Source organism: Electrona antarctica, assembly GCF_951216825.1.
Source record: "Electrona antarctica genome assembly, chromosome: 14".
NCBI classification, from domain to species: Eukaryota; Metazoa; Chordata; class Actinopteri; order Myctophiformes; family Myctophidae; genus Electrona; species Electrona antarctica.
The window spans coordinates 1,839,297-1,862,232 of NC_136795.1; the positions used below are offsets into that span (position 1 = coordinate 1,839,297).

Genomic DNA, 22,936 nt, shown 5'->3' on the forward strand with positions numbered 1-22,936 from the left:
ATTAGTATTTTATTGATGTAATTGTTAACCACGTACCCAACATCACCAAGGCTAATTTCACCTTTGACCTTTGGGATAGACATGGTGGGTCCAAAAACGTAGATACTACACTTTGGCTCATAGACGCCTTATCAGACGACGTCACGTATGTCGACGTCATGTGAGCTTGTATATCAGCTGTTCTCTGTGCGCAACACTGTTGGACTTTACAATTTACAATTTAGGCATTTAGCAGACGCTCTTAATCCAGAGCGACTTACATTAAGCAATAACAAAAGCATGGCATACATCACATATATAAAAAGTTTGAAGTATAAATGTCTCCTAGGGTGCATCTCACTAGCCAGAGGCAGCGGTGGCCGGACGGTTTGCGGAGCGGTCTTGATACCGGAAGGTCGCCAGTTCGAATCCCCGGACCGGCACGTTAAAATTACCACCGCTGAAGTGCCCTTGAGCAAGGCATTGAACCCCAACCATGAAATGTTCTATGAGCAGGGCGTGGCTGTAAACAAGCATCTCAAGCTTAGTCCACTTACCCTGGGTAAACAAAGAACTTTGCTTTACTTTGCTTTCACACTGATAAGAAACGGCATGCACGCGCATAAAGGCAGCAGAAGAACACCACCTCTCATAAGATGCAATGGAAAAGTTCTAACTGCACTCACGTGTAAAAAATGCCTCATCAAACGTTCAGATGCTGTTTTTCTCCCAGTGTGGAGGAAGAATGATTAGGATTTTTATTGTGATGTCTCGCCCTCGAAATATATAATCCTTGGTTTCTGTTGTGTTTGAACAATAATAGCAATTCAAAACAGTTGTCCTCAAAACCACACCTCCAGTCGCTGTCATAAGAACGGGATCGAGGTGCGCTCATGAACACGGTAGCAGAGCCTGTTTGTGCACGGCTGCACGCGCACCTGCAGCCCATCAAGTATAATTTATGCTTCGTCCCACGATGGTGTCGCGCACGCAGACCTCTACGCTCACAACAGTCGCATCTGCGATGCGATGTGAACTTGTATATCAGCTGTTCTCTGTGCGCAATACTGTTGGGCTTTGAAGTATAAATGTCTCCTAGGGTGCATCTCACTAGCCAACTCACAAGAGGACGTTGAATGGACTGAAACCAGCGCTCCCCAAAACAACAGGTTTGGAGATCTGTTGGGAATTGATTACATGAAACAGTCACCCGTGCGCCCAGTCCCAATGTTTGTAAACAAATATTTGGTCTATTCTACAATGAAACACCTCTGTATTTAATAGAATACTGCCCTCTCGTGGTGTGCGTGTGTGTGTGTGTGTGTGTGTGTGTGTGTGTGTGTGTGTGTGACAACTTGCCTTTCTTGTGGAGTAACTTCGCACCCTGATTTCACGTTGTAATTAAATGAAGATACATGTTTGTGTAGGATGTTTTTACGACAGTTAGTATTTTAGTATTGTATAGACTTGTATTTTCCTAATTAAAATAATTTGATGAGCGTGTGGCTGCTCAGTAGGAGACTCTTCTATTACAATACTACAACGATTGCGGTGAAACTGTGGATGCATATTCCCACTAGGCTGAGGAAGAAATGCCACTTGACAGTTTTCAAATCAGCCTCATGGTGGTGCTACAACAGGCCAAGTCGCGTCACACACACACACACACACACACACACACACACACACACACACACACATACACACACACACACACTAAATAAATAAAAAATAATAAAAAAAACATATCGGTGTGTGAATGTGTGTGTGAAATGGGTGAATGTAATGCACTGTCGAAGAACCTGTGATTGACCTGAGATCAGATTCTAAAAATGTCTTCTACATCCTGACAGTTTTCTGAAAAAGCTATGTTTCTATGTCAGTGGTTCTTCGATTTTTCAAAAATAGCAGACCTACAAGCTCGTAGCGCGCCACTCGGTGGCGCGCTATGAGCTTGTAGATCTGCTATTTTTCAATAGCTAAAGCATAACATAATGCTAACAGCAAAAGGGGTTCCCGCCCAAAATGTGTTAAACACTCATACAACATACTGGGAGCACAGTGTTCTAGGCCTGTTCTAGGCCTAGAACACTAGTGTTCTAGGCCTGTTCTAGGCCAGTGCAGAGAGGCCAATGTAGTGGAGGGAAGGTTCCCAGTTCGATTCCGAGTTACTGTCGAAGTGTCCTTGAGCAAGACTCTGAACCCCAAATTGCTCCCCATGTGCAGGTTGGTGCCTTGCATGGTTTCCTCCGCCATCGGTGTGTGAATGGGTGAATGTAATGCACAATCTATATGTAAAGCACATTGGAAAAAAGGCGCTGTATATAAATGCACCATTTACCAATGTACTGTATGTAGGAGAGATAACTGAATTCGATCTGAAAGATTATAATTAATAATAAGAGACACGTGTGTCAATCAAGTTTGAACAGGTGTGGTTTCATAATGTGATCCATAATTGGATTTCTAGGATGCTATACTTTAAAAAATCACACCCGTGTGAACTGAGTGGTGTAAGGTAATGAAATCATGTCTGACGTAATGTGCGCAGAGAAAATGACCACGGTTGCTATGTTCACCCTGTTCACCCGGGTGTGATTTAATTACGTCAGATTTTTTTTTTTACATAGCAACCATGGTCATTTTTTCTGCACACAAAAGCCAGTTGTAGGAGTGGTTTACACCACTCAAAAATATATATTGTTCTTTTACACAAGATGTGGTTTGTGACAGACAGACAGCGCTCATTGGCTGAAGCAGCAGTAGATGTAGGTTAGATTTCCTGTTTCCTTGGTAGTGAAGAGAAGTCAGTTCAGGCATACAGTCACTGTCAACATGTCTGCTCTCTGGGTCACACTCATCACCTTCTGCATTGTCTCCTGCACGGCCCTGAGTGACCAAGGTAAGTCAGGTTGCTCTACCAAACATCTTCTTTTATCCTCCTTGTTTCTTAAACCATTTTGGACTGAGGTCGGATTAAAAAAAAGGCATTTTTCTGAAAAACCTGTTTCTATGTCAGTGGTGCTCAACCTTTTTCATGTCAAGGACCCCCAGAATTATCTCCATTGGGCCACAGACCCCCCATCTCAAAATATGTAGTTCCAGGGACCCCCCCAGAAGCAAATATTTTTGTTAAAAATGTTCGCTCTGAAATATATATTCAATGATTTGCGCCACATTTTAACGATTTTTCAAAAATAGCAGACCTACAAGCTCGTAGCGCGCCACTCGGTGGCGTGCTATGAGCTTGTAGATCTGCTATTTTTCAATAGCTAAAGTATAACATAATGCTTGAAACACCAACAGGGGTTCCCGCCCAGAATGAGTTAAACCATTTTTGCCAAGGCAGCTTCCAAATGAGCACCACTCTTTGTAAAATAAATACAGTAATTAAAATAAAATAAAATAAACTTAAACATCAGTGCCCATATACCCTAGGTGGAGTTGGCGAAAGGGCCTTTCTGTGTGTCCCCTAGGGTATAGGTACCCTCACAAAAACATGCAGTAATCCTGGTCTCTAAACTGCCTCCCCCTGGCCAGCCGGGGTACCTGATGAAGGGGAAAGGAACTGGTTGGAATAACGTGTTCCTTCTACGTGCTACGTCCAACCAGGGAAACTCCCCCCTGTCAGGTGTAAAGAAGCGGCTTGGACGCTCATGCATTGAATGAAGGAAGCATGAGGTCAGTCCGTTGCTCTCCCCAGGTTGGCGGAGGGAGTGTTATTAGATAACTGACACTGGGTGGAAAAAAATGGGTTACAAAATCATGCAAAAATTGATAGGAAAACAATAAATAAACATATCATTATTTTAGTGCACTATAAATGCAATAAATATCATAATTGTCCCCCAACTATAAACAAAGAAATATATTAGTCTTTTACGCTATAACCAGCAACCTTTTATGAGCCAATTAAGATAGTATATCGTTTTCTAATGTCTGTTTTTCCCTGTCGGTGCACCAAATCCCTAAGAATGTAATATTGAATTGAATATGTATTCATATCTACATGTGTGTTTGTATGGTTTTATTTTCAACTGAAGGCAGCAGCAGCAGCAGCAGCAGCAGCAGCGACGGTGGGGTGACATGGAGAACAACGGGAACATCCGTCACCATCACCTGTAGCCCCTCCGTGACGGACCCTTTGGAATCTCTTAGCTTGGACAAAGGTCTCCACAAAAAGGCGCAGGTCTTCAACTTGGACAAGTCGGGCAAAGTTACGATCAAAGAGGAACTGCAGGCCAGACTGACGTACAGCGGCCAGATGGGGAAGTTGGACGTGACCGTGTCCAATCTGACCCTAGCGGACACGGGGCTGTACAAGTGCATTTACACCACCATGGATGAAAACGTGGACCTCATCGAGACGAATGGCGGTTCTGTCCTCCTGGTGGTAGAAAAAGGTGAGTTTTATTTCATACAGCTGATTTCAATTTAGATTAAACTTTTAGCGTTTACATTGTTTGTTTTTTGTTTTGTTTTTTGCTTTTTTGCCTTTATTGATAGGTTACAGTACAGCTTGACAGGACAGGGGGAGAGAGTAGGGGGGGGGGGGGGGAGGCACACAGCAAAGGTCGTCGGGCTCGGGACTCGAACCCACGACACGCTGTCAGGCTGGATTACTGGCCTATAGGTGCCTGGACCGCTCAGCCGCGGCCCAGGCCTTATTACATTGTTGAGATACTTGTGTTGTGTGTCACACAAAAAAGAAAAGGAAAAAAGGAGCGATTCACACTGGAACTGGTAAAAGATGTTCCATTCTTAAAGGGGCATTCCACTCATTTTCAACATTTTACTATGTCATTAATGTACCTTAGAGCTGTTGTGTGGAAATAATAAAAAGGTTCCCCCATTCTGTGTTTCCTAGAACTAGAGGTTTGAAAAAAATCATTAACATGGTGAAACACATCTTGATGATGTCATCAAGATGTGTTTCACCATGTTAATGATTTTTTTCATAATTACAGTTCTAGGAAACACAGAATGGGGGGGACTTTTTTATTATTTCCACACAACAGCTCTAAGGTATATTAATGACATAGTAAAATGTTGAAAATGGGTGGTTTTCCCCTTTAATGGCCAGTCCACGCCATTGGTCGGTCCTGGCCTTAAAACGGTCTGGTCTGGCCGTCTTTGACCTCCATTATGTCATGAGGAGAAACATGAAGGTATGAGGACTAAAACGTTACAGTATTGTTTAGTAAGTTGTAAAATCCATGTTGCTGCTGCTCAGAATCACTCTCTTTTATACCCATGCATTTTCCTATTATCCTAAACACCTGGTCCATTAGTAAACTTAATTTAATGTTTTTGTTTTTATTTATTTCTCTCTCTCTCTCTCTCTCTCTCTCTCTCTCTCTCTCTCTCTCTCTCTCTCTCTCTCTCTCTCTCTCTCTCTCTCTCTCTCATTTTGGAGCCATTCCACTACATTTGCAATAGATGATGAATGATGCCATCATTTGTACACTGTTGTATCTATACTAGCCACTGCCAGGAGACTGTTGTATCTATACTAGCCACTGCCAGGAGACTGTTGTATCTATACTAGCCACTGCCAGGAGACTGTTGTATCTATACTAGCCACTGCCAGGAGACTGTTGTATCTATACTAGCCACTGCCAGGAGACTGTTGTATCTATACTAGCCACTGCCAGGAGACTGTTGTATCTATACTAGCCACTGCCAGGAGACTGTTGTATCTATACTAGCCACTGCCAGGACACTAATATAGTTACAATATTGAGATAAGAGGTTTATTTCTGCCCGGCAGCAACAATATGCATTTCTAACGTCCACAGCAGGAGCCATGCCATGTGAGGCCCAGCCGTCTGACCCGGGCTCATCCCAGACTCCCACTGTCCTCCTGGTAGTGTGTGCTGTGACCGCTGGCTCTGTCCTCCTCATCTGCCTCATCGCCTTGTTCATGTGGGGCATTCCTAGGGTAAATATTAAACCTATTTTAAACCTTGTTCATGTGGGGCATTCCTAGGGTAAATATTAAACCTATTTTATTCCATCTAACGTTTAACCTGCAGGTTAAGAGAAAACTGCAGCCTGGCAAAAAGGCACGTGCCTCAGGTCAAAACAATGAAAACACAAATAAATAATTCACTATAGTGTGCGTGTGTGATGTTCAACCATTTGAATTTCAAGGACCCCCAGATTAATATGCACATAAGGACACATAGTAGACCAGGGGTGGGCAACTTTGACGATGGAGAGGGCCACTATAATTCCACACTCACTCCCTAGGGCCATATATTACTGTCGTCGCAAAAATAGCCGATCTACAAGCTCAAAATGTGTCGCGCTGCGACGCGTTTTGAGCTTGTAGATCGGCTATTTTTGCTATATTCGAATTGAAATCTTGAATTATTTTTTGCTATTTTTGAATTGGAATCCTGAAAATTGACATTTGTATGTAATTTCAAATGCCTTAAATTATACTTGTGTTGATCATTGAGCTACTAATTTAGACTGAAGTAATTAAAGCGGGTCATATTTGCATGTTGTGGAATTGTAAACAGCTGAAACCAATATTATATCAGTATTCTGATATTAACCTGAGGGCCGCATTAAGTGAATGTGGGGGCCGCATGTGGCCCCCGGGCCGCCAGTTGCCCACCCCTGTAGTAGACCATACTGTTATTACTGTACATCTCTGGGACCCCAATGTCCTGAACAAATGCAACCAAATGGACCCTATTAGGGCTCGGTCTCACCGAAGTTTAGTTCTACCTATGAGGGTGGATTATTCTGCCAATGCTTTTCAATGGGCCCGTACGGAGCGTGGACAGCGGTGGGAAAAGTACTCACTTTCGTTTTTAATCAATATTGCAATTTTTAAATACTCTGTTACAAGTAGGATATATAAGTAAAAGTCTGGAATCCAAAAATGTACTTCTGTAAAAGTACAAAAGTATTGGTATCAAGATTATGAAGTATACTCACTATGCCGAAGGTCCCGACAAACACGTTTTAAAATGTTTAAAAAAGATATTTTGAAAATAACAGATCTACAAGTGTCCTCAGCCCCTCCTGCAAGGGCTGAAGAGCAGGCCGTGACAGGGGTGTATGTGTTTACAAGCCTGTGTGTGTGTGTGTGTGTGTGTGTGTGTGTGTGTGTGTGTGTGTGTGTGTGTGTGTGTGTGTGTGCGTGTGCGTGCGCGTGCGTGTGCGCGTAGGCGTAATCCCACAGTCAGTGTCTGTATGAGTCACCCAGGGTTCACGGATTGTTCTGTTATTACTTGATAGCAGTGAAATCACGCTGCCAAATCATATAAAGCGTTCCCCCCTCGATTTACATCTCAGAGAAATAACATATGTCTCTTTCCATTTGCTTCTCACCCGCAGCAGCAACAGTGAGTAAATACAGTCTAGTGTTGTGCAAGACGTGTTGCGTTGGCTTCTATGACACATATCACGAAAGTGTGATAATAACAAGTTGCGTAATTCTCTAAAATGATGACAAGATGTCATAGCGATCCAGGCAGCCAGTATCGAGTGCAGCTTTTGGGATGTCTGGTTTGGGCAAAACTGCCATCCTCAAAAACAAAATGTATTAACAACATGTACCTATGCATGCATTCAGTGTTGCAACTCGCAATGCCACACATATTCTGAGCTTGTAGATCTGCTATTTTCTAAAGATTTTTGAAAACTTGTGAAATGGGGCATTCTGCATAATGAGTATACTTTCTACTTTTGGTACTTATATTAAAGTGCATATTGATGCCAATTGCTGTTTTACTTTTACTCAAGTACTTTTACTCAAGTACATTTAGAATTCTGAGCTTTTACTTGAAAGTATTTCTACATTGCAGTACTGATACTATTACTTAAAAAAATGTGACTCCTTTTTCCACCACTGATGATGATAAAGAAGGATAGGATGACGCTAATAATATGCTTATAAAACTACGTGTTGTTGTTGTTGTTGACGACAGGTGAAGAGCTATTTCAGCAGCTTCTCGCCGGCGACTCGCCAACGCGTCAACACCAACGATGTTTACGAGGACATGCGGTCCACCATGAGACGCAGGGACGACAGACCGGTCCGCGGGCAGCAGCAACCCCTGGCACAACACCCCTGAGGAGACCGGTCCGCTCCGGTCCGCTCCGCTCCACGGGCAGGAGCAGCCTCTCTCACAACACCCCTGAGAAGACCGGTCCAGTCCAGTCCGGTCCGGTCCACTCCGCGGGCAGGAGCAGCCTCTCTCACAACACCCCTGAGAAGACCGGTCCAGTCCAGTCCGGTCCGGTCCACTCCGCGGGCAGGAGCAGCCTCTCTCACAACACCCCTGAGAAGAATACAAGTACCTAATTATCACCAAGGTTATGAGGCCGATTCTAAAAAAGAAAAAAAAAATTATTCTAAATCCTAAAGGTTTTCTGAAAAACCTATGTTTCTATGTCGGTGGTGCTCAACCTTTTTCATGTCAAGGACCCCCAGAATTATCTGTATTTGGCCGCAGACCCCCATCTGAAAATCTGTTGTTCCAGGGACTCCCCCAGAAGCAAAGATTGGAGTTAAAAACGTTCGCTCTGAAATAATATAGATTTGCGCCACATTTATCACGATTTATCAAAAATAGCAGATCTACAAGCTCGCAGCGCGGCACTCGGTCCCGAAAAGCTTATAAATTGACACAAACAAAAACTACGGGCATTTTGTCCATCATTTCAGTTCCCTTTAGTTCGTTTTGTAAACACACAATTAAGTTAGTTTTTATTATTTTATTTTTTTGAGCTTGTACATCTGCTATTTTTGAAGAAATAACTGCACAGTGCTGAGCCTGCAGTGTACACACTGTAATGATGTATATAACATACTGTATGATGTAATGATGTATATAACATACTGTATGCTTCTACTTGAACCATTTCACAACCAAAGAATAATGTCCTAATTGAGACAAACAAGCCTTAATTAAGGGGTTAATGGGTTATTCTCTGTAGGTAAAGTGATTTTTGATTGAACGAATGTAAAATGACTTGCAGTCGTATAGTTGCTTTGGAGATGATGATTACAGTTACAGTAGTATAGTTGCTTTGGAGATGATGATTACAGTTACAGTAGTATAGTTGCTTTGGAGATGATGATTACAGTTACAGTAGTATAGTTGCTTTGGAGATGATGATTACAGTTACAGTCGTATAGTTGCTTTGGAGATGATGATTACAGTTACAGTAGTATAGTTGCTTTGGAGATGATGATTACCGTTCGGTAAACTAGTTCCTTTGATCTGTTACTGTCATAGCGCGTTACAGTCATTTCCCGAACGCGCCTCTGCACTTTGGTTAGTGTGACATACTGTGTACCTGCATGATCAGGCATAATGTGGGTGACGACTAGCGTGTCAAAGCTAGGGTGACCAGATGTCCCTCTTCACGTGGGACAGTCCCTCATTTGCAAGACTTTTCAGGCGTCCCACAAATTGACACCCTGTCCCACATTGTGACTGGCAGGCAGTTGCATCAGTGTTCAAATGCCCTAAAAGTTAGTCCCCTGATTGTTGGCCTTCTGTTGTAAAGCTCTCTCATTGTCTCTTCCTGCAAGATGTGTTTTTAAGCCTGTTAAAATAGCATAAAAATAAAGCATGATTTTAAAACAAAATGTGAGACACCAGAGGAGTTTATAAATGATAGCGGCCTATATGGTCGAATATGACATCAAGGCATTTAATAGCAACTCAAGTAGTAAGTTGCTAACCCGGTACTCCAGTATCGCTTGTGTGGGACAAGTGGGATACCACACACAAGCGATACTTCTGTCCCTCAAATTAACAGTTTGGATCTGGTCACCCTAGTCAAAGCCTCAGAATATTCTGATGAATCAACGTCGTTGCTGTTGCTGTTTGTTGTTAAGATAACATCCTGTTTTTTTATGTGAAAGTGAAAAGGTTGTGGACACGTTTTGCTTTCAATTACAAATCCATCAATGTCGAGTTACAATTCGTGTCGAGTTACAAACACACATAAATAATTGTCAGTTTGAACATGTGTAAAAAATAAATACATTGGTTTTTTTTTTAAATAATGTATTGTTGTATTTATATGACCTTAAGCATTATGGGTTAGCAGTGGTGTTAAGTAACATTTACTCTCAAGTACTGTATAGTGCAGGGGTTCTCAACGTTTTTGGCCGGGGACCCCCGGAAATGCTTTGGCAATGTCTCGGGACCCCCGCCCCGCCCCCTCCCGACCCCCAATATAAATTGACTGCTACAATAACCTTAAACCATTTTGGGCGGGAACCCCTTTTGGTGTTTTAAGCATTGTTATAATTTAGCTATTGAAAAATAGCAGATCTACAAGCTCATAGCGCGCCACCGAGTGGCGTGCTACGAGCTTGTAGGTCTGCTATTTTTGAAAAATCGTGAAAATAAAATTTAAAAGAAAATCTTTTTTTTTTCTTTTTTTTTATAATTTGGGGACCCCCTAAAATATTTTGGCGACCCCCCGAGGGGTCGCGACCCACGGGTTGAGAACCCCTGGTATAGTGTATACTAGGCTACTCGGGTACCTTTTTAAGGCGTGGGAGTGGGAAGGACGGGTCAAAGAAGGTTAGACGCTCGGTTTACCAATGGCCTTGAGCAAGGCACTTTAACCCCCTCACTGCTGTCATGTTCCTGTAATGTTGCACTTTTTGAAATGTATCAAAAAGTAAGAACAAACAAACCAAAAAGGCCTAAAGGGTCGGTCGGTGTCGTGATGCGGTTGGTGGACCAACGACAAAATGGAGATCTTCATACATGCACTTACAACATTTAACCAAATGCACATGGATGGATATTTGATTAAGCGGTCTTGATACCGGAAGGTCGCCAGTTCGTATCCCCGGACCGGCACGTTAAAATTACCACCGCTGAAGTGCCCTTGAGCAAGGCATTGAACCACTACCATGAAATGTTCTATGAGCAGGGCCTGGCTGTAAACAAGTATCTGATGCTTAGTCCAGATACCCTGGGTAAATATAGTAACTTTATATCTGATGCTTAGTCCAGTTACCCTGCAGGGTAAATATAGTAACTTTGCTTTGCTTTGCTTTGATCTTTAATGTCTGACACAACACAGCCTGTGTCAAATGCACACAATGAGATCCGTCAAATGCACATTAATGGAGTAAAAATCCACTGGACACGTAACAGGCCTATACTCATGCAGGACAACAAAAAACAGTCTAAAACGTGTTGTACGAATGTACGTGTCAGCTTGCGGATCAGCTTTTTTTTCGCCACAACACAACGTTTGTGGTTATCATAATAACGTGTCTGAAAAACACAAAGCGGGTCTCATGCTATTGTCGGATGTGAGAAGGAAGGGGGGCTGCAAGGAAACCGTGCGAGAGAGCCTGTGTGGTTTTTAGCGTAGGCCTCTATGACTGGAGACCATGCAGATGTGTCGCTGTGTGAGTCAACAACAGCTATAGCCTAAATGTCAGAACACCTTCCACCACCAACACCAGCGGCAGCGAGCCGACAGGCAGAGGCATTAGGTCTATGTTTACTGGTGCGGTGTACTCGGTGTGTGTGTGTGTGTGTGTGTGTGTGTGTGTGTGTGTGTGTGTGTGCGGTGTACTCGCCGTGTGGTCACACAAGACATGCATTGTTGTTAGTTTCCTCTTCCTCTGAAGATGCATAGTGTGCAGTGCAGCCACGCTCTCTCTCTCTCTGTGTGTGTGTGTGTGCGTGCCGTGCGCGTGGTGGAGATGTTTGCATAGGCAACGTGCACACAACGATTGTTTATGAGCTGTGTGTGCAAGATCTGTATGCACACACACACGCACACACAAACACACACACACACACGTACACCACACACGGTGGCGATTGTGGTGATGGGGGACGGGACGGGGGGTTATGAGTAAGACCTCTTAGCATACAAAAACACAAGCGAGGAATGGAAACTGGGTACACATGACAGGAAGCCATGCATATGGGCCCCCGTTTACTAGAAAAACATTTACACACACACACACACACACACACACACGCGCGCGCGCGCACACACACACACATGCACACGCACACGCACGCACGCTCGCGCGCACACACACACACACACACATGCATGCACGCTATCCTGCAGTACATGTGTGCTAGTCCGACAGAAGAGAGATCAAGTCAGTTAGTTACTCTTACGTTAAGATGTGTATAGTTACTGTTATACATTAAAACTGTACATTTATTATGAACCAAGGAATATGACAAAATACCTACATGTGCGGTGTGTGCGTGGCACCATTATAATGTTCTGATTTTAAGATCAAAAGTCTCCAGGTTTTCTTCAAGAGTCCAACTTGTAGTGCTTATCAAATGCTTTATTTGCAAGGACCCCCTTAACATTGAGAGTGTTCAAATGGAACCAAATGGACCCATAAGGGTCCAAATAAATACGGTCCATTTGGTTCCATTTGAACACTGTTATCGTCATTTAGCTCTTTATGTGTCTCTAGCAATATTATTGTCCAGTATGTCCACTCTTTTTGTATGTCTGTGGCAAAACTGTAATTTTGACCAAAATGTCCACCACAATCACATGAACAAACACATACTTCCAGGAGTCGTTGTGGCACAATGACCCCTGGGAAGAATGTGTTTGTTCATGTCAACTGGCTAAGAGGAGTGGCCTTGCACATAAAGACATATAACTTCCAAGTAAATTCACAAAGATTTGCACAATATATGTTTTGTAAACGTTGGTCATGTTAACAATAAACCCACTGATGACGCAGAAAAGGTGCAACCATTTGTTTGCTGAAACACAAAGGAGAAGCAGCTATACATCAATGAACAGTGCTGAGCTGTTCTCAGACAAACACTGCACTTACGTACAATTTGACCTGGGAATGATTCTACAAATGTCTTCTAAATCCTGCACAGACAAAACTTTGCGCCACATTTTCACGATTTTTCAAAAAATAGCAGACCTACAAGCTCGTAGCGCGGCACTCGGTGCCGCGCTATGAGCTTGTAGATCTGCTTTTCTGAGGGGCGCTATAGCCCCTCCTATATATACAGCTATTTGTTTCTCGTGTCACATTCGTCCTTGACAATGAAAGGAGAATTTACGCCATACTGTACGTGTCTGAGCAAATCGGCTTTTTGTGCCAAATCACAAACATTAAATGCCATCGACAACGGAAGGAGAATTAACACGTCATAATGTGTCGGGGCAAATCGGCTAATCCCAGTCTTTGATGATGTACGATGTATAAGAGCGCCCCTCACTTCACACAGGTGTGATTTTTTTCTCTCTCGAAAAGAACCGATCTGCAAGCTGAGAGCATTGTATATAGATCAGCTATTTTCGGCAAATGTTGGCCCCCAGAATGGGGGGGGGGGGGGGGGGACGGACACTATAGCCTAGGGTTGGAGTGGTTGAAAACGTCTTAGAAGGTCTCCTATGACAGGCCCAGCCTGGATGCTGGACTAGTGACTCTTAGAAGGTCTCCTATGACAGGCCCAACCTGGATGCTGGACTATAGTGACCTACTTCATGAAGAGTCAGACCATAGCCTCCTCACAACACGTGGGAAGTGAATGTGATATTGTTTATTTAAGTTTTTGGTGTCATACGCACGCACGCACGCACGCACGCACGCACGCACGCACGCACGCACGCACGCACACACACACACACACACACACACACACACACACATAGGTCTTGCCTATACATGCCCACAATAACTATGTGATTTATTTGTACACCGGGGCGACTGTGGCTCAGGAGGTAGAGCAGGTCGTCCAATGATCCATGGGTTGGCGGTTCGAATCCCGGCTCCTCCTGTCTACATGTCGAAGTGTCCTTGGGCAAGACACTGAACCCCAAATTGCTCTCGATGTGCTGGTTGGTACCTTGCATGGCTTCCGCCGCAATCGGTGTATGAATGAGTGAATGTAATGCACGATCTATGTAAAGCGCCTTGGATAAAGGCGCTATATAAATGCACCATTTACCATTTACCATTTTACACCTTATATTACAATATACATTCTAAAAACAACGTCATCTGTCAGCTATGTAAAGAGCAAAGATTGGACTGCACTCCAGACACCGTCATTTTTATTTTGAATACGTTTTAACCTTCTAAGTAATAACATAACAACTCTCTGGTTTCCCTAGGCCTAAAATGCATGGTTTACAAAGCAACAGCCAGTCCAGCAGATGGCGCTCCTGTGCTAGTGTTTGCATTATTGTTGTTGGAGTGGAATAGATTCAGAACTAGAACTATTGTTCCAGTAGCAGGTTGTATGTTTATTATAGGCTAGTTTTATTATGCTTTAAATAGTTTAATGTCGTCATAGTTTATGAATATGCCTTCATGGTTTGACATGAGGAATGTATAGGGAGGCGCTTATAGGGCAGCACAGGTACACTTTAAACAATATATAATAAGTATTAATAATAATAACAGACATTATTATGCTTCAAACAAACCTCTAAAGTCCTTAAACAAACACAGTGCGCCCGCTCACACATTCACGAGTGGTCAATGTGGTACCTGTGGAGGAGTAACTAGCAAATAGCAGAGGCTAATGTAATGGCAATTAATTGGGTATTAATGTGTCGTCGCCGTCGGTTTATAAATACGCGAGTTGAGACTATTTAAAAATGTTTTAAAGCAAACATTTTACGGTTAGTTTGATATAAAGCTTATTTGGCAATGGGTGAGTGAGTGAGCAGTGAGCACCAAGCAAGAGTGGGCACCAAAATGTTTTTTTAAAAAAAAGAAAAAAAAGTAGGCCCTCAAATATATCTTTCTTGAACATTTTCGTCATAATAGTCGGTTTTACATCGAGATGCCCATGCAGTTGTCCCTATAGTGCCCAGTCTGCCCACCTATAGGCCTATCCTGTGGCGAGTGTAGTGGCCTATCCGTTAATTTGGTTTTTACTATTTACCGTTTCGTTTTACTATATTACATTTAAATATGATACAGTAACAGTGTACAGTTACAGACCACTCCCTCGTGGACGCGGGGGCGTGCGTTCAGCAGACAGACAGACAGCATGCAGGTGTGATTGGATTCATTCCCACAGGATCTGTTCTCCCTCTCCCACTACGACCTGCTGCTCCCTACAGACTTCATAACTTACTCAAAGTTACGGTACAAAGTAAACAACACGTTAACTCAGAGTGTGAAGGAGAATTACTGACACCCGGACATTATAATAATAATAATAATACCTGTAGCATAACCTCGGTCAGTGAGTCAGTGGATGAGCTCCGGTCACCTTTCCTTTCTGACGGACACTGTTTATACCAACACTTCTACTGGGGAAACAACAGCGACTCTGACAACCAACCACACCATGAAGAAATCTGGATATTCAGGTAAAGCTCGTGCTGTTGTTGTTGTTGTTGTTGTTACAACGTACATGCCTATTGTTTACGTTATTCTTACATGTAAAGTAGGCCTACAGTAACATTTGGGATAGCCTGTGTGTCAACTAACTTGACCATAACTTGTAATGGGGAGAGAGAGCGAGAGAGAGAGAGAGCGGGGAAGAGGTGTGTGTGTGTGTGTGTGTGTGTGTGTGTGTGTGTGTGTGTGCGCGCGCGTGTGTGTGAGTGTGAGAGAGACAGAGGTGAAAGAGAAATTGATTGTCATTAAAGGGATAGTTCAATGGTTCACCTCCCAAAATGCCTGTTTTTCTATCGATTACTCACCCCATGGAGACTTGAATTCATGGATATTTTTTTAATTCCCAAGACAATAATTTGATGACAGTCATATTTTGCTCATACTAGTGGTTCCATATGGAGACACAAAGGGCACTCTTTGTGTCTCCATAGGGAACCACTGTGACCAAATAAGACTTATCACGATCTGTCTGCTACATACCAGTGCTAGACACACCTTTGTTGATTCCATGATGTGGGGAAACCCATCCAGGCCACACGGCCATTACAACCTGCAGGCCAGATACAGAAGAACAAGGAGATACAGGCTAAGGCAGGGGTCTTAGGAGTGGCACAGTCGGACCCCTTGGCTGAGCTGTAAGGGTGGCAGAGACTCAGGGGTAGAGTGGCCCGTAGAATGGCCGGATGGGAACCACAAGGTTCCCAGTTCAATCCCTGTGGGCTCCCCCAGAGTTCGTGTCGAAGTGTCCTTGAGCAAGACACTGAACCCCTAATTGCTCCCGATGTGCAGGTTGGTGCCTTGCATGGTTTCCCCCGCCATCGGTTTGATTGATTGAAGTATTTATTAACAGATTGGAGAATTACAGTACATTTCAAGCGCAACTCAATAGAAAACGGACTGTTAACTGTGGACGACACCATAATGTGTGTGTGAATGGGTGAATGTAACATGTAATGCACACTCTATGTAAAGGTGTGGGAATGGGTGAATGTAATGCACAATCTATGTAAAGGTGTGGGAATGGGTGAATGTAATCTATGTAAAGGTGTATGAATGTGTACGTGTGTGAATGGGTGAATGTAAAATGTAATGCACACTCTATGTAAAGGTGTGGGAATGTGTGTGTGTGTGTGTGTGTGTGTGTGTGTGTGAATGGGTGAATGTAATGCACAATCTATGCAAAGGTGTATGAATGTGTACGTGTGTGAATGGGTGAATGTAATGCACAATCTATGTAAAGGTGTGTGAATGTGTGTGAATGGGTGAATGTAATGCACAATCTATGCAAAGGTGTATGAATGTGTACGTGCTGTGAATGGGTGGATGTAATGCACAATCTATGCAAAGGTGTATGAATGTGTACGTGTGTGAATGGGTGAATGTAATGCACAATCTATGTAAAGGTGTGTGAATGTGTGTGAATGGGTGAATGTAATGCACAATCTATGCAAAGGTGTATGAATGTGTACGTGTGTGAATGGGTGGATGTAAAGCGCTTTGGATAAATGCGCTATATATACATGCACCATTTGCCATTGAGAGATGAAGCAGGGACCCCCCCCCCCCCCACTACACAATACATCATATACGGTTGTGTTGCAGATTAAACCTTTTCATAGATTTCATAGACACCTTCATAGACTTGTTTTTGACAGTACTGTTATCATTAGTGCTGTGTCGTTTTAGTTGGATTCATGTTAATGTGTACACACATCGACCATGAGGTGCTGGGTGCGCTTGTAGATCTGCTATTTGTTTTGGCTAACGTTCCCTTCAGAATTGGGCTTCTAGGGTTCATTATGGAAAAAAAACATATTTGGATGCACCCCTTGTAGTAATTCTGAGCACCCCCTTTGGGAGCCCCTGAGGACCCCCTGTCGAAGACCCCTGGGCTAAGGGGACACTATAGCAACCAGATAGTATAATAGTGGTGCACGATTCTTGCTCAAATGTGAATCTCGATTTTCCTCACAAGAATTGAGATCACGATTCTCACACGATTATCATGTTTTTCATGAAAATATGTATTGTCTTTAGTCTAACATTATTTACGTGGCACCTGGAGCCAACTACTGACAACCCTAACCTCTCTTAACCCATTCTGGACGGGAACCCGTTTTGGTGTTAGCATTATGCTATGCTTTAGCTATTGAAAAATAGCAGATCTACAAGCTCGTAGCGCGCCACCGAGTGGCGCGCTACGAGCTTGTAGGTCTGCTATTTTTGAAAAATCGAAGAACCACTGACATAGAAACATAGCTTTTTCAGAAAACTGTCATTTTCAAACAGACATTTTTAGAATCTGATCTCAGGTCAAAGTCTCTCTCTTGTAGCAAAAAACACAAGATAAACTAAAACGAATTGGACAGCCAACTATAGTGCTGCACAACTCTTGCTCAAATGTAGAAATGAGATCGCATACAGTATACTGTAGGTGTCTGAATCTAGATCGCGATCTTGTTTCAACGAATCGAGCAACACTAGATAGAGATTAAGAATAAGACGGCCGTTAAGGACAAAACAATACCCTTCCTCTCTGCCTGACCTACTTGTTGTTAACTAGTTGTACGAACGCTTGTTTTCTATTGTTGTATTGTTTATTGGATCTTGTTTAGTCGATACACTTAATTGTTTTAGCTCATGCTCATTTGATTTAGCTATTTTGTCTCATCTGTTTAAGGAAATAGGTAGCTGATATATTGCACTTTTACCTTAGCGCTAGGTATACTCTTGGTTGCTTGTTTTTGCAGAAAATGCACTAAAGACTTCTGGTGATTAGTAGTTTTTGTTCCCTACCTATGTTGAATACACTTATTGTAAGTCGCTTTGGATAAAAGCGTCTGCTAAATGACTGTAATGTAATAATGTAATGTAATGTAACAATACCGAACACGAACACGAGAGCCTCTCTCTCTTCTGCGTCTCTCCAGAGGTGAGCAGAGCAGTAGATCATCATCAGGGGAGTGATTTATATTGGTCGATATGATATCACTAGAGTATACGGTTCTGTCATCGTCCCAGAAGTGCTGAATAGCTCCTCCATATGAGTCACACAATGGAGCCTTATTGAGTGTCCTCTTTGTGACCGAGCCAAACGCAGCCCAGCCAGCCAGCAGGGGTGTAAAGTTAAACAAAAAAATACATTCACTTTTTGAGCTTTAGTTTTACTCCAATTTCCAATACCAAAAAAAAGTATTTCTACTCCACCACATCTCAGAGGCAAATATTGTACTTTTACTCCACTACATTAATTTGAAAACTTTAGTTACTTTAGCCAATTTTGATTATTATTACAAAACATACATTCTGTGGCCATTAAGACAATACAAGCTGGCGATGTGACTCATTGTGAGCTTGTAGCTCTGCTATTTTCATTGTGAGCTTGTAGCTCTGCTATTTTCATTGTGAGCTTGTAGCTCTGCTATTTTCATTGTGAGCTTGTAGCTCTGCTATTTTCATTGTGATCTTGTAGCTCTGCTATTTTCATTGTGAGCTTGTAGCTCTGCTATTTTCATTGTGAGCTTGTAGCTCTGCTATTTTCATTGTGAGCTTGTAGCTCTGCTATTTTCATTGTGAGCTTGTAGCTCTGCTATGTGACGCATTGTGAGCTTGTAGCTCTGCTATTTTCAAAAGTTTTGTTTTTGATACAGACTTAAACTACATTTTGATACCAATACTTTTTTTTTCCAATACTATTTTTTCCCCGGACTTTTGCTTTTAACCCCATATTTTTCTATATTGCAGTATTGATACTTTTACTTAACCCATTCTAGACGGGAACCCCTTTTGGTGTTTTAATTAAGCATTATGTTATACTTTAGCTATTGAAAAATTGCAGATCTACAAGCTCGTAGCGCGCCACTTGGTGGCGCGCTACGAGCTTGTAGGTCTGCTATTTTTTGAAAAATCGTAAAAATGCGGCACAAATCTTTGAATATATATTCTTTCAGAGCGAACGTTTTTTCAGGCCTAAATGGTTGTAAAACTTAAGCCCCCCCCCCTCACCGCTGACGAGGATCCGTCCATGCTATGATGGCGTACGGTACGCAGGGCGCGGCACGCGCTGATGAAATGATCCACTCTGTCGTGTGTTAGGATGTATTTCAGAGACCCCTGGAACTCCCTCAAGGACCCCCCGGGGGTCCCCGGGCCCCAAAGGTGTGAAGAGTGTGTTAGGATGTATTTCAGAGACCCCTGGAACTCCCTCAAGGACCCCCCGGGGGTCCCCGGGCCCCAGAGGTGTGAAGAGTGTGTTAGGATGTATTTCAGAGACCCGGAGTGAAGAGTGCAGTGGAACAGATCTGTGTGACAGAGACTCGTTGAACCAGTCACTGTCTGTCTCGTCTCGGTAAAGTAAACCATCACACAGGGACAGCCAGGGAGGGAGATCACACAGGGCGACAGGCAGGGAGGGAGGGAGGCAGGGAGGGAGGGAGGGAGGGAGGCAGGGAGGCAGGGAGGGAGGGAGGCAGGCAGGGAGGGAGGCAGGGAGGGAGGGAGGCAGTCAGGGAGGCAGGGAGGGAGAGAGGGAGGGAGGCAGGGAGGCAGGGAGGGAGGGAGGCAGGGAGGGAGGGAGGGAGGCAGGGAGGGAGGCAGGGAGGGAGAGAGGGAGGGAGGCAGGGAGGGAGGCAGGGAGGGAGGGAGGCAGGGAGGCAGGGAGGCAGGGAGGCAGGGAGGGAGGGAGGCAGGGAGGCAGGGAGGGAGGGAGGCAGGGAGGGAGGCAGGGAGGGAGGCAGGGAGGGAGGGAGGCAGGGATGGAGGCAGGGAGGGAGGGAGGCAGTCAGGGAGGCAGGGAGGGAGAGAGGGAGGGAGGCAGGGAGGCAGGGAGGGAGGGAGGCAGGGAGGGAGGGAGGCAGGGAGGCAGGGAGGGAGGGAGGCAGGGAGGCAGGGAGGGAGGGAGGCAGGGAGGCAGGGAGGCAGGGAGGGAGGGAGGCAGGGAGGCAGGGAGGGAGGGAGAGAGGGAGGGAGGCAGGGAGGGAGGGAGAACCAAAAGTGACTGAGCAAGCTGACCTCATGTGCCCTCAGAAAGCTGACCTCATGTGCCCTGGCCCCTGAATGACGGAGAGCTTCAGGCTAAAGATACTTTTTTTTTTAAAGCACATGCAGGTACTGTATGTTGTGTTGGGGTTTTACCACTTTTTCCAAAACCTGGGGGGGGGGGGGGGGGGGGGCTTGTCGTTGTAGGCGAAAAAGACAAATCACACCCGTGTGAAGTGAGTGGTGCAACTCCGTGTGTCACTGTACTGTACTGGCACACCCAGTTAGGTTGTGCACAGGTGGTGAAAAACAACCATGCTGTTTTCGTGCTCAGACCCAGCCAGCCACCCAGCCACCCACCCACACACATAGCTCCGTAAGGGATTGGTTGCACCACTCAAAAAATGAATCTTCACAAAGATTTTCATTTGATTTTACATTTTCAAAAAATTGCAAAAATAAAATAAAAAATTGCTGCAATAATGTTTTAAAATGTTTCAAAAGTAGCAGATCCTGCGGGTCACGTGATCTCGTAGTTAACGCTATTTTCGCCGTTTGTCAGACGGTTTCAAACTGTGAAGTGCAAACTAAACGTTGACTCATTTCCATGTCCCCCGTTCATTCATGTTGTGCTGAGAGAGAGAGAGAGAGAGAGAGAGAGAGAGAGAGAGAGAGAGAGAGAGAGAGAGAGAGAGAGAGAGAGAGAGAGAGAGAGAGAGAGGTGGGGGTGGGGGGGGAACAGACCATCCCAGCTACCGTGTTTTCTTTGCGTAGACGACATGTAAATCCACTTTGACTGACAGCTTTATGGTTGAGATCCTCCGCCCCTCCCAGCCGATGTGCCCCCGAGGCGAGCGCCACTAGATTTATGTGTTTTTGCTTTTCGTATCAAACTACGGCAGGCAGGCAGCCAGCCTGGCTGACTGGCTGACTGGATTCTACTACAGTATCAAACTACGGCAGTCAGTCAGCCAGCCAGCCAGCCTGGCTGCCTGACTGGCTGGATTCTACCACAGCAGTGGTTTTTGTATCAAGGCCCATTCTTTATTGGGCATTTGAGCCACGGAGCCTCCATTTGAGCCACGGAGCTCCATTTGAGCCACGGAGCCTCCATTTGAGCCACGGAGCCTCCATTTGAGCCACGGAGCCTCCATTTGATTCAGACCCCAAGACTAAAGAATATTTTGTTGTTGTTGGATAAGATTCTGTCCACAATTCCATGCTGTGTTGATGTGGTGGCAAACTCTTGAGAGCGTACAATGACGTACGGGTCCATTTGGTTTCATTTTACACTCTCAAGAGTTAAAGATCTATAATAGTCGGTCCATTTGGTTACCAACTCTCCATTATTTAGCTGGGGACCACCTGGAACCCCATCTAGGACCACCAGTGGTCCACCGGTGGTCCCTGGACCACTGGTGGACCACTGGTGGTCCCCGGACCACTGGTGGACCACTGGTGGTCCCCGGACCACTGGTGGTCCCTGGACCACTGGTGGTCCCTGGACCACTGGTGGACCACTGGTGGTCCCTGAACCACTGGTGGACCACTGGTGGACCACTGGTGGTCCCTGGACCACTGGTGGACCACTGGTGGTCCCTGGACCACTGGTGGTCCCCGGACCACTGGTGGTCCGGGGACCACTGGTGGACCACTGGTGGTCCCTGGACCACTGGTGGACCACTGGTGGTCCCTGAACCACTGGTGGACCACTGGTGGTCCCTGAACCACTGGTGGACCACTGGTGGTCCGGGGACCACTGGTGGACCACTGGTGGTCCCTGGACCACTGGTGGACCACTGGTGGTCCCTGAACCACTGGTGGACCACTGGTGGACCACTGGTGGTCCCTGGACCACTGGTGGTCCCCGGACCACTGGTGGTCCGGGGACCACTGGTGGACCACTGGTGGTCCCTGGACCACTGTACTACAGTATCACTGTACGGCAGGTGGTCCCTGAACCACTGGTGGACCACTGGTGGACCACTGGTGGTCCCTGGACCACTGGTGGTCCCCGGACCACTGGTGGTCCGGGGACCACTGGTGGACCACTGGTGGTCCCTGGACCACTGGTGGACCACTGGTGGTCCCTGAACCACTGGTGGACCACTGGTGGACCACTGGTGGTCCCTGGACCACTGGTGGACCACTGGTGGTCCCTGGACCACTGGTGGACCACTGGTGGTCCCTGGACCACTGGTGGTCCCCGGACCACTGGTGGTCCCCGGACCACTGGTGGTCCCCGGACCACTGGTGGACCACTGGTGGTCCCTGGACCACTGTACTACAGTATCACTGTACGGCAGGTGGTCCCTGGACCACTGTACTACAGTATCACTGTACGGCAGGTGGTCCCTGGACCACTGGTGGACCACTGGTGGACCACTGGTGGTCCCTGGACCACTGTACTACAGTATCACTGTACGGCAGGTGGTCCCTGGACCACTGTACTACAGTATCACTGTACGGCAGGTGGTCCCTGAACCACTGGTGGACCACTGGTGGACCACTGGTGGTCCCTGGACCACTGGTGGTCCCCGGACCACTGGTGGTCCGGGGACCACTGGTGGACCACTGGTGGTCCCTGGACCACTGGTGGACCACTGG

General features: G+C 45.2%; 1 protein-coding gene and 1 pseudogene across 3 annotated transcripts in view; both read left to right on the forward strand.

Moving 5' to 3' along the window:
- The first annotated feature begins 995 nt into the window (after nt 1–995).
- Nucleotides 996–9,952, forward strand: LOC306936747 (uncharacterized protein). 2 transcript variants are annotated; one of them, XM_079520368.1, is made up of 4 exons: nt 996–1,208; nt 4,023–4,382; nt 5,778–5,920; nt 7,926–9,952. In XM_079520368.1, exons 2-4 carry the CDS (start codon nt 4,244–4,246, stop codon nt 8,070–8,072), a joined length of 429 nt encoding a protein of 142 aa, XP_079376494.1. In that variant the 5' UTR covers nt 996–1,208; nt 4,023–4,243; the 3' UTR covers nt 8,073–9,952. The 2 variants fall into 2 exon arrangements, with proteins under 2 accessions (XP_079376494.1, XP_079376493.1); XM_079520367.1 differs by having other exon boundaries at nt 996–1,148.
- A 5,328-nt stretch (nt 9,953–15,280) lies between these two features.
- LOC306936373 (septin-9-like) overlaps nt 15,281–22,936 on the forward strand; it is a 263,323-nt pseudogene continuing 255,667 nt past the window's right edge. The window contains exon 1 of the transcript XR_013792555.1: nt 15,281–15,321. The product of XR_013792555.1 is annotated as a septin-9-like (transcript). The remainder of the gene's footprint in view (nt 15,322–22,936) is intronic.

Coding starts and splice junctions, on each gene's coding strand:
- LOC306936747 (XM_079520368.1), top strand. CDS start 4,244: ATGGGGAAGTTGGACGTGACCGTGTCCAATCTGACCCTAGCGGACACG. Junction 4,383..5,777: donor CCTCCTGGTGGTAGAAAAAG/GTGAGTTTTATT, acceptor TAACGTCCACAG/CAGGAGCCATGCCATGTGAG. Junction 5,921..7,925: donor TCATGTGGGGCATTCCTAGG/GTAAATATTAAA, acceptor TGTTGACGACAG/GTGAAGAGCTATTTCAGCAG.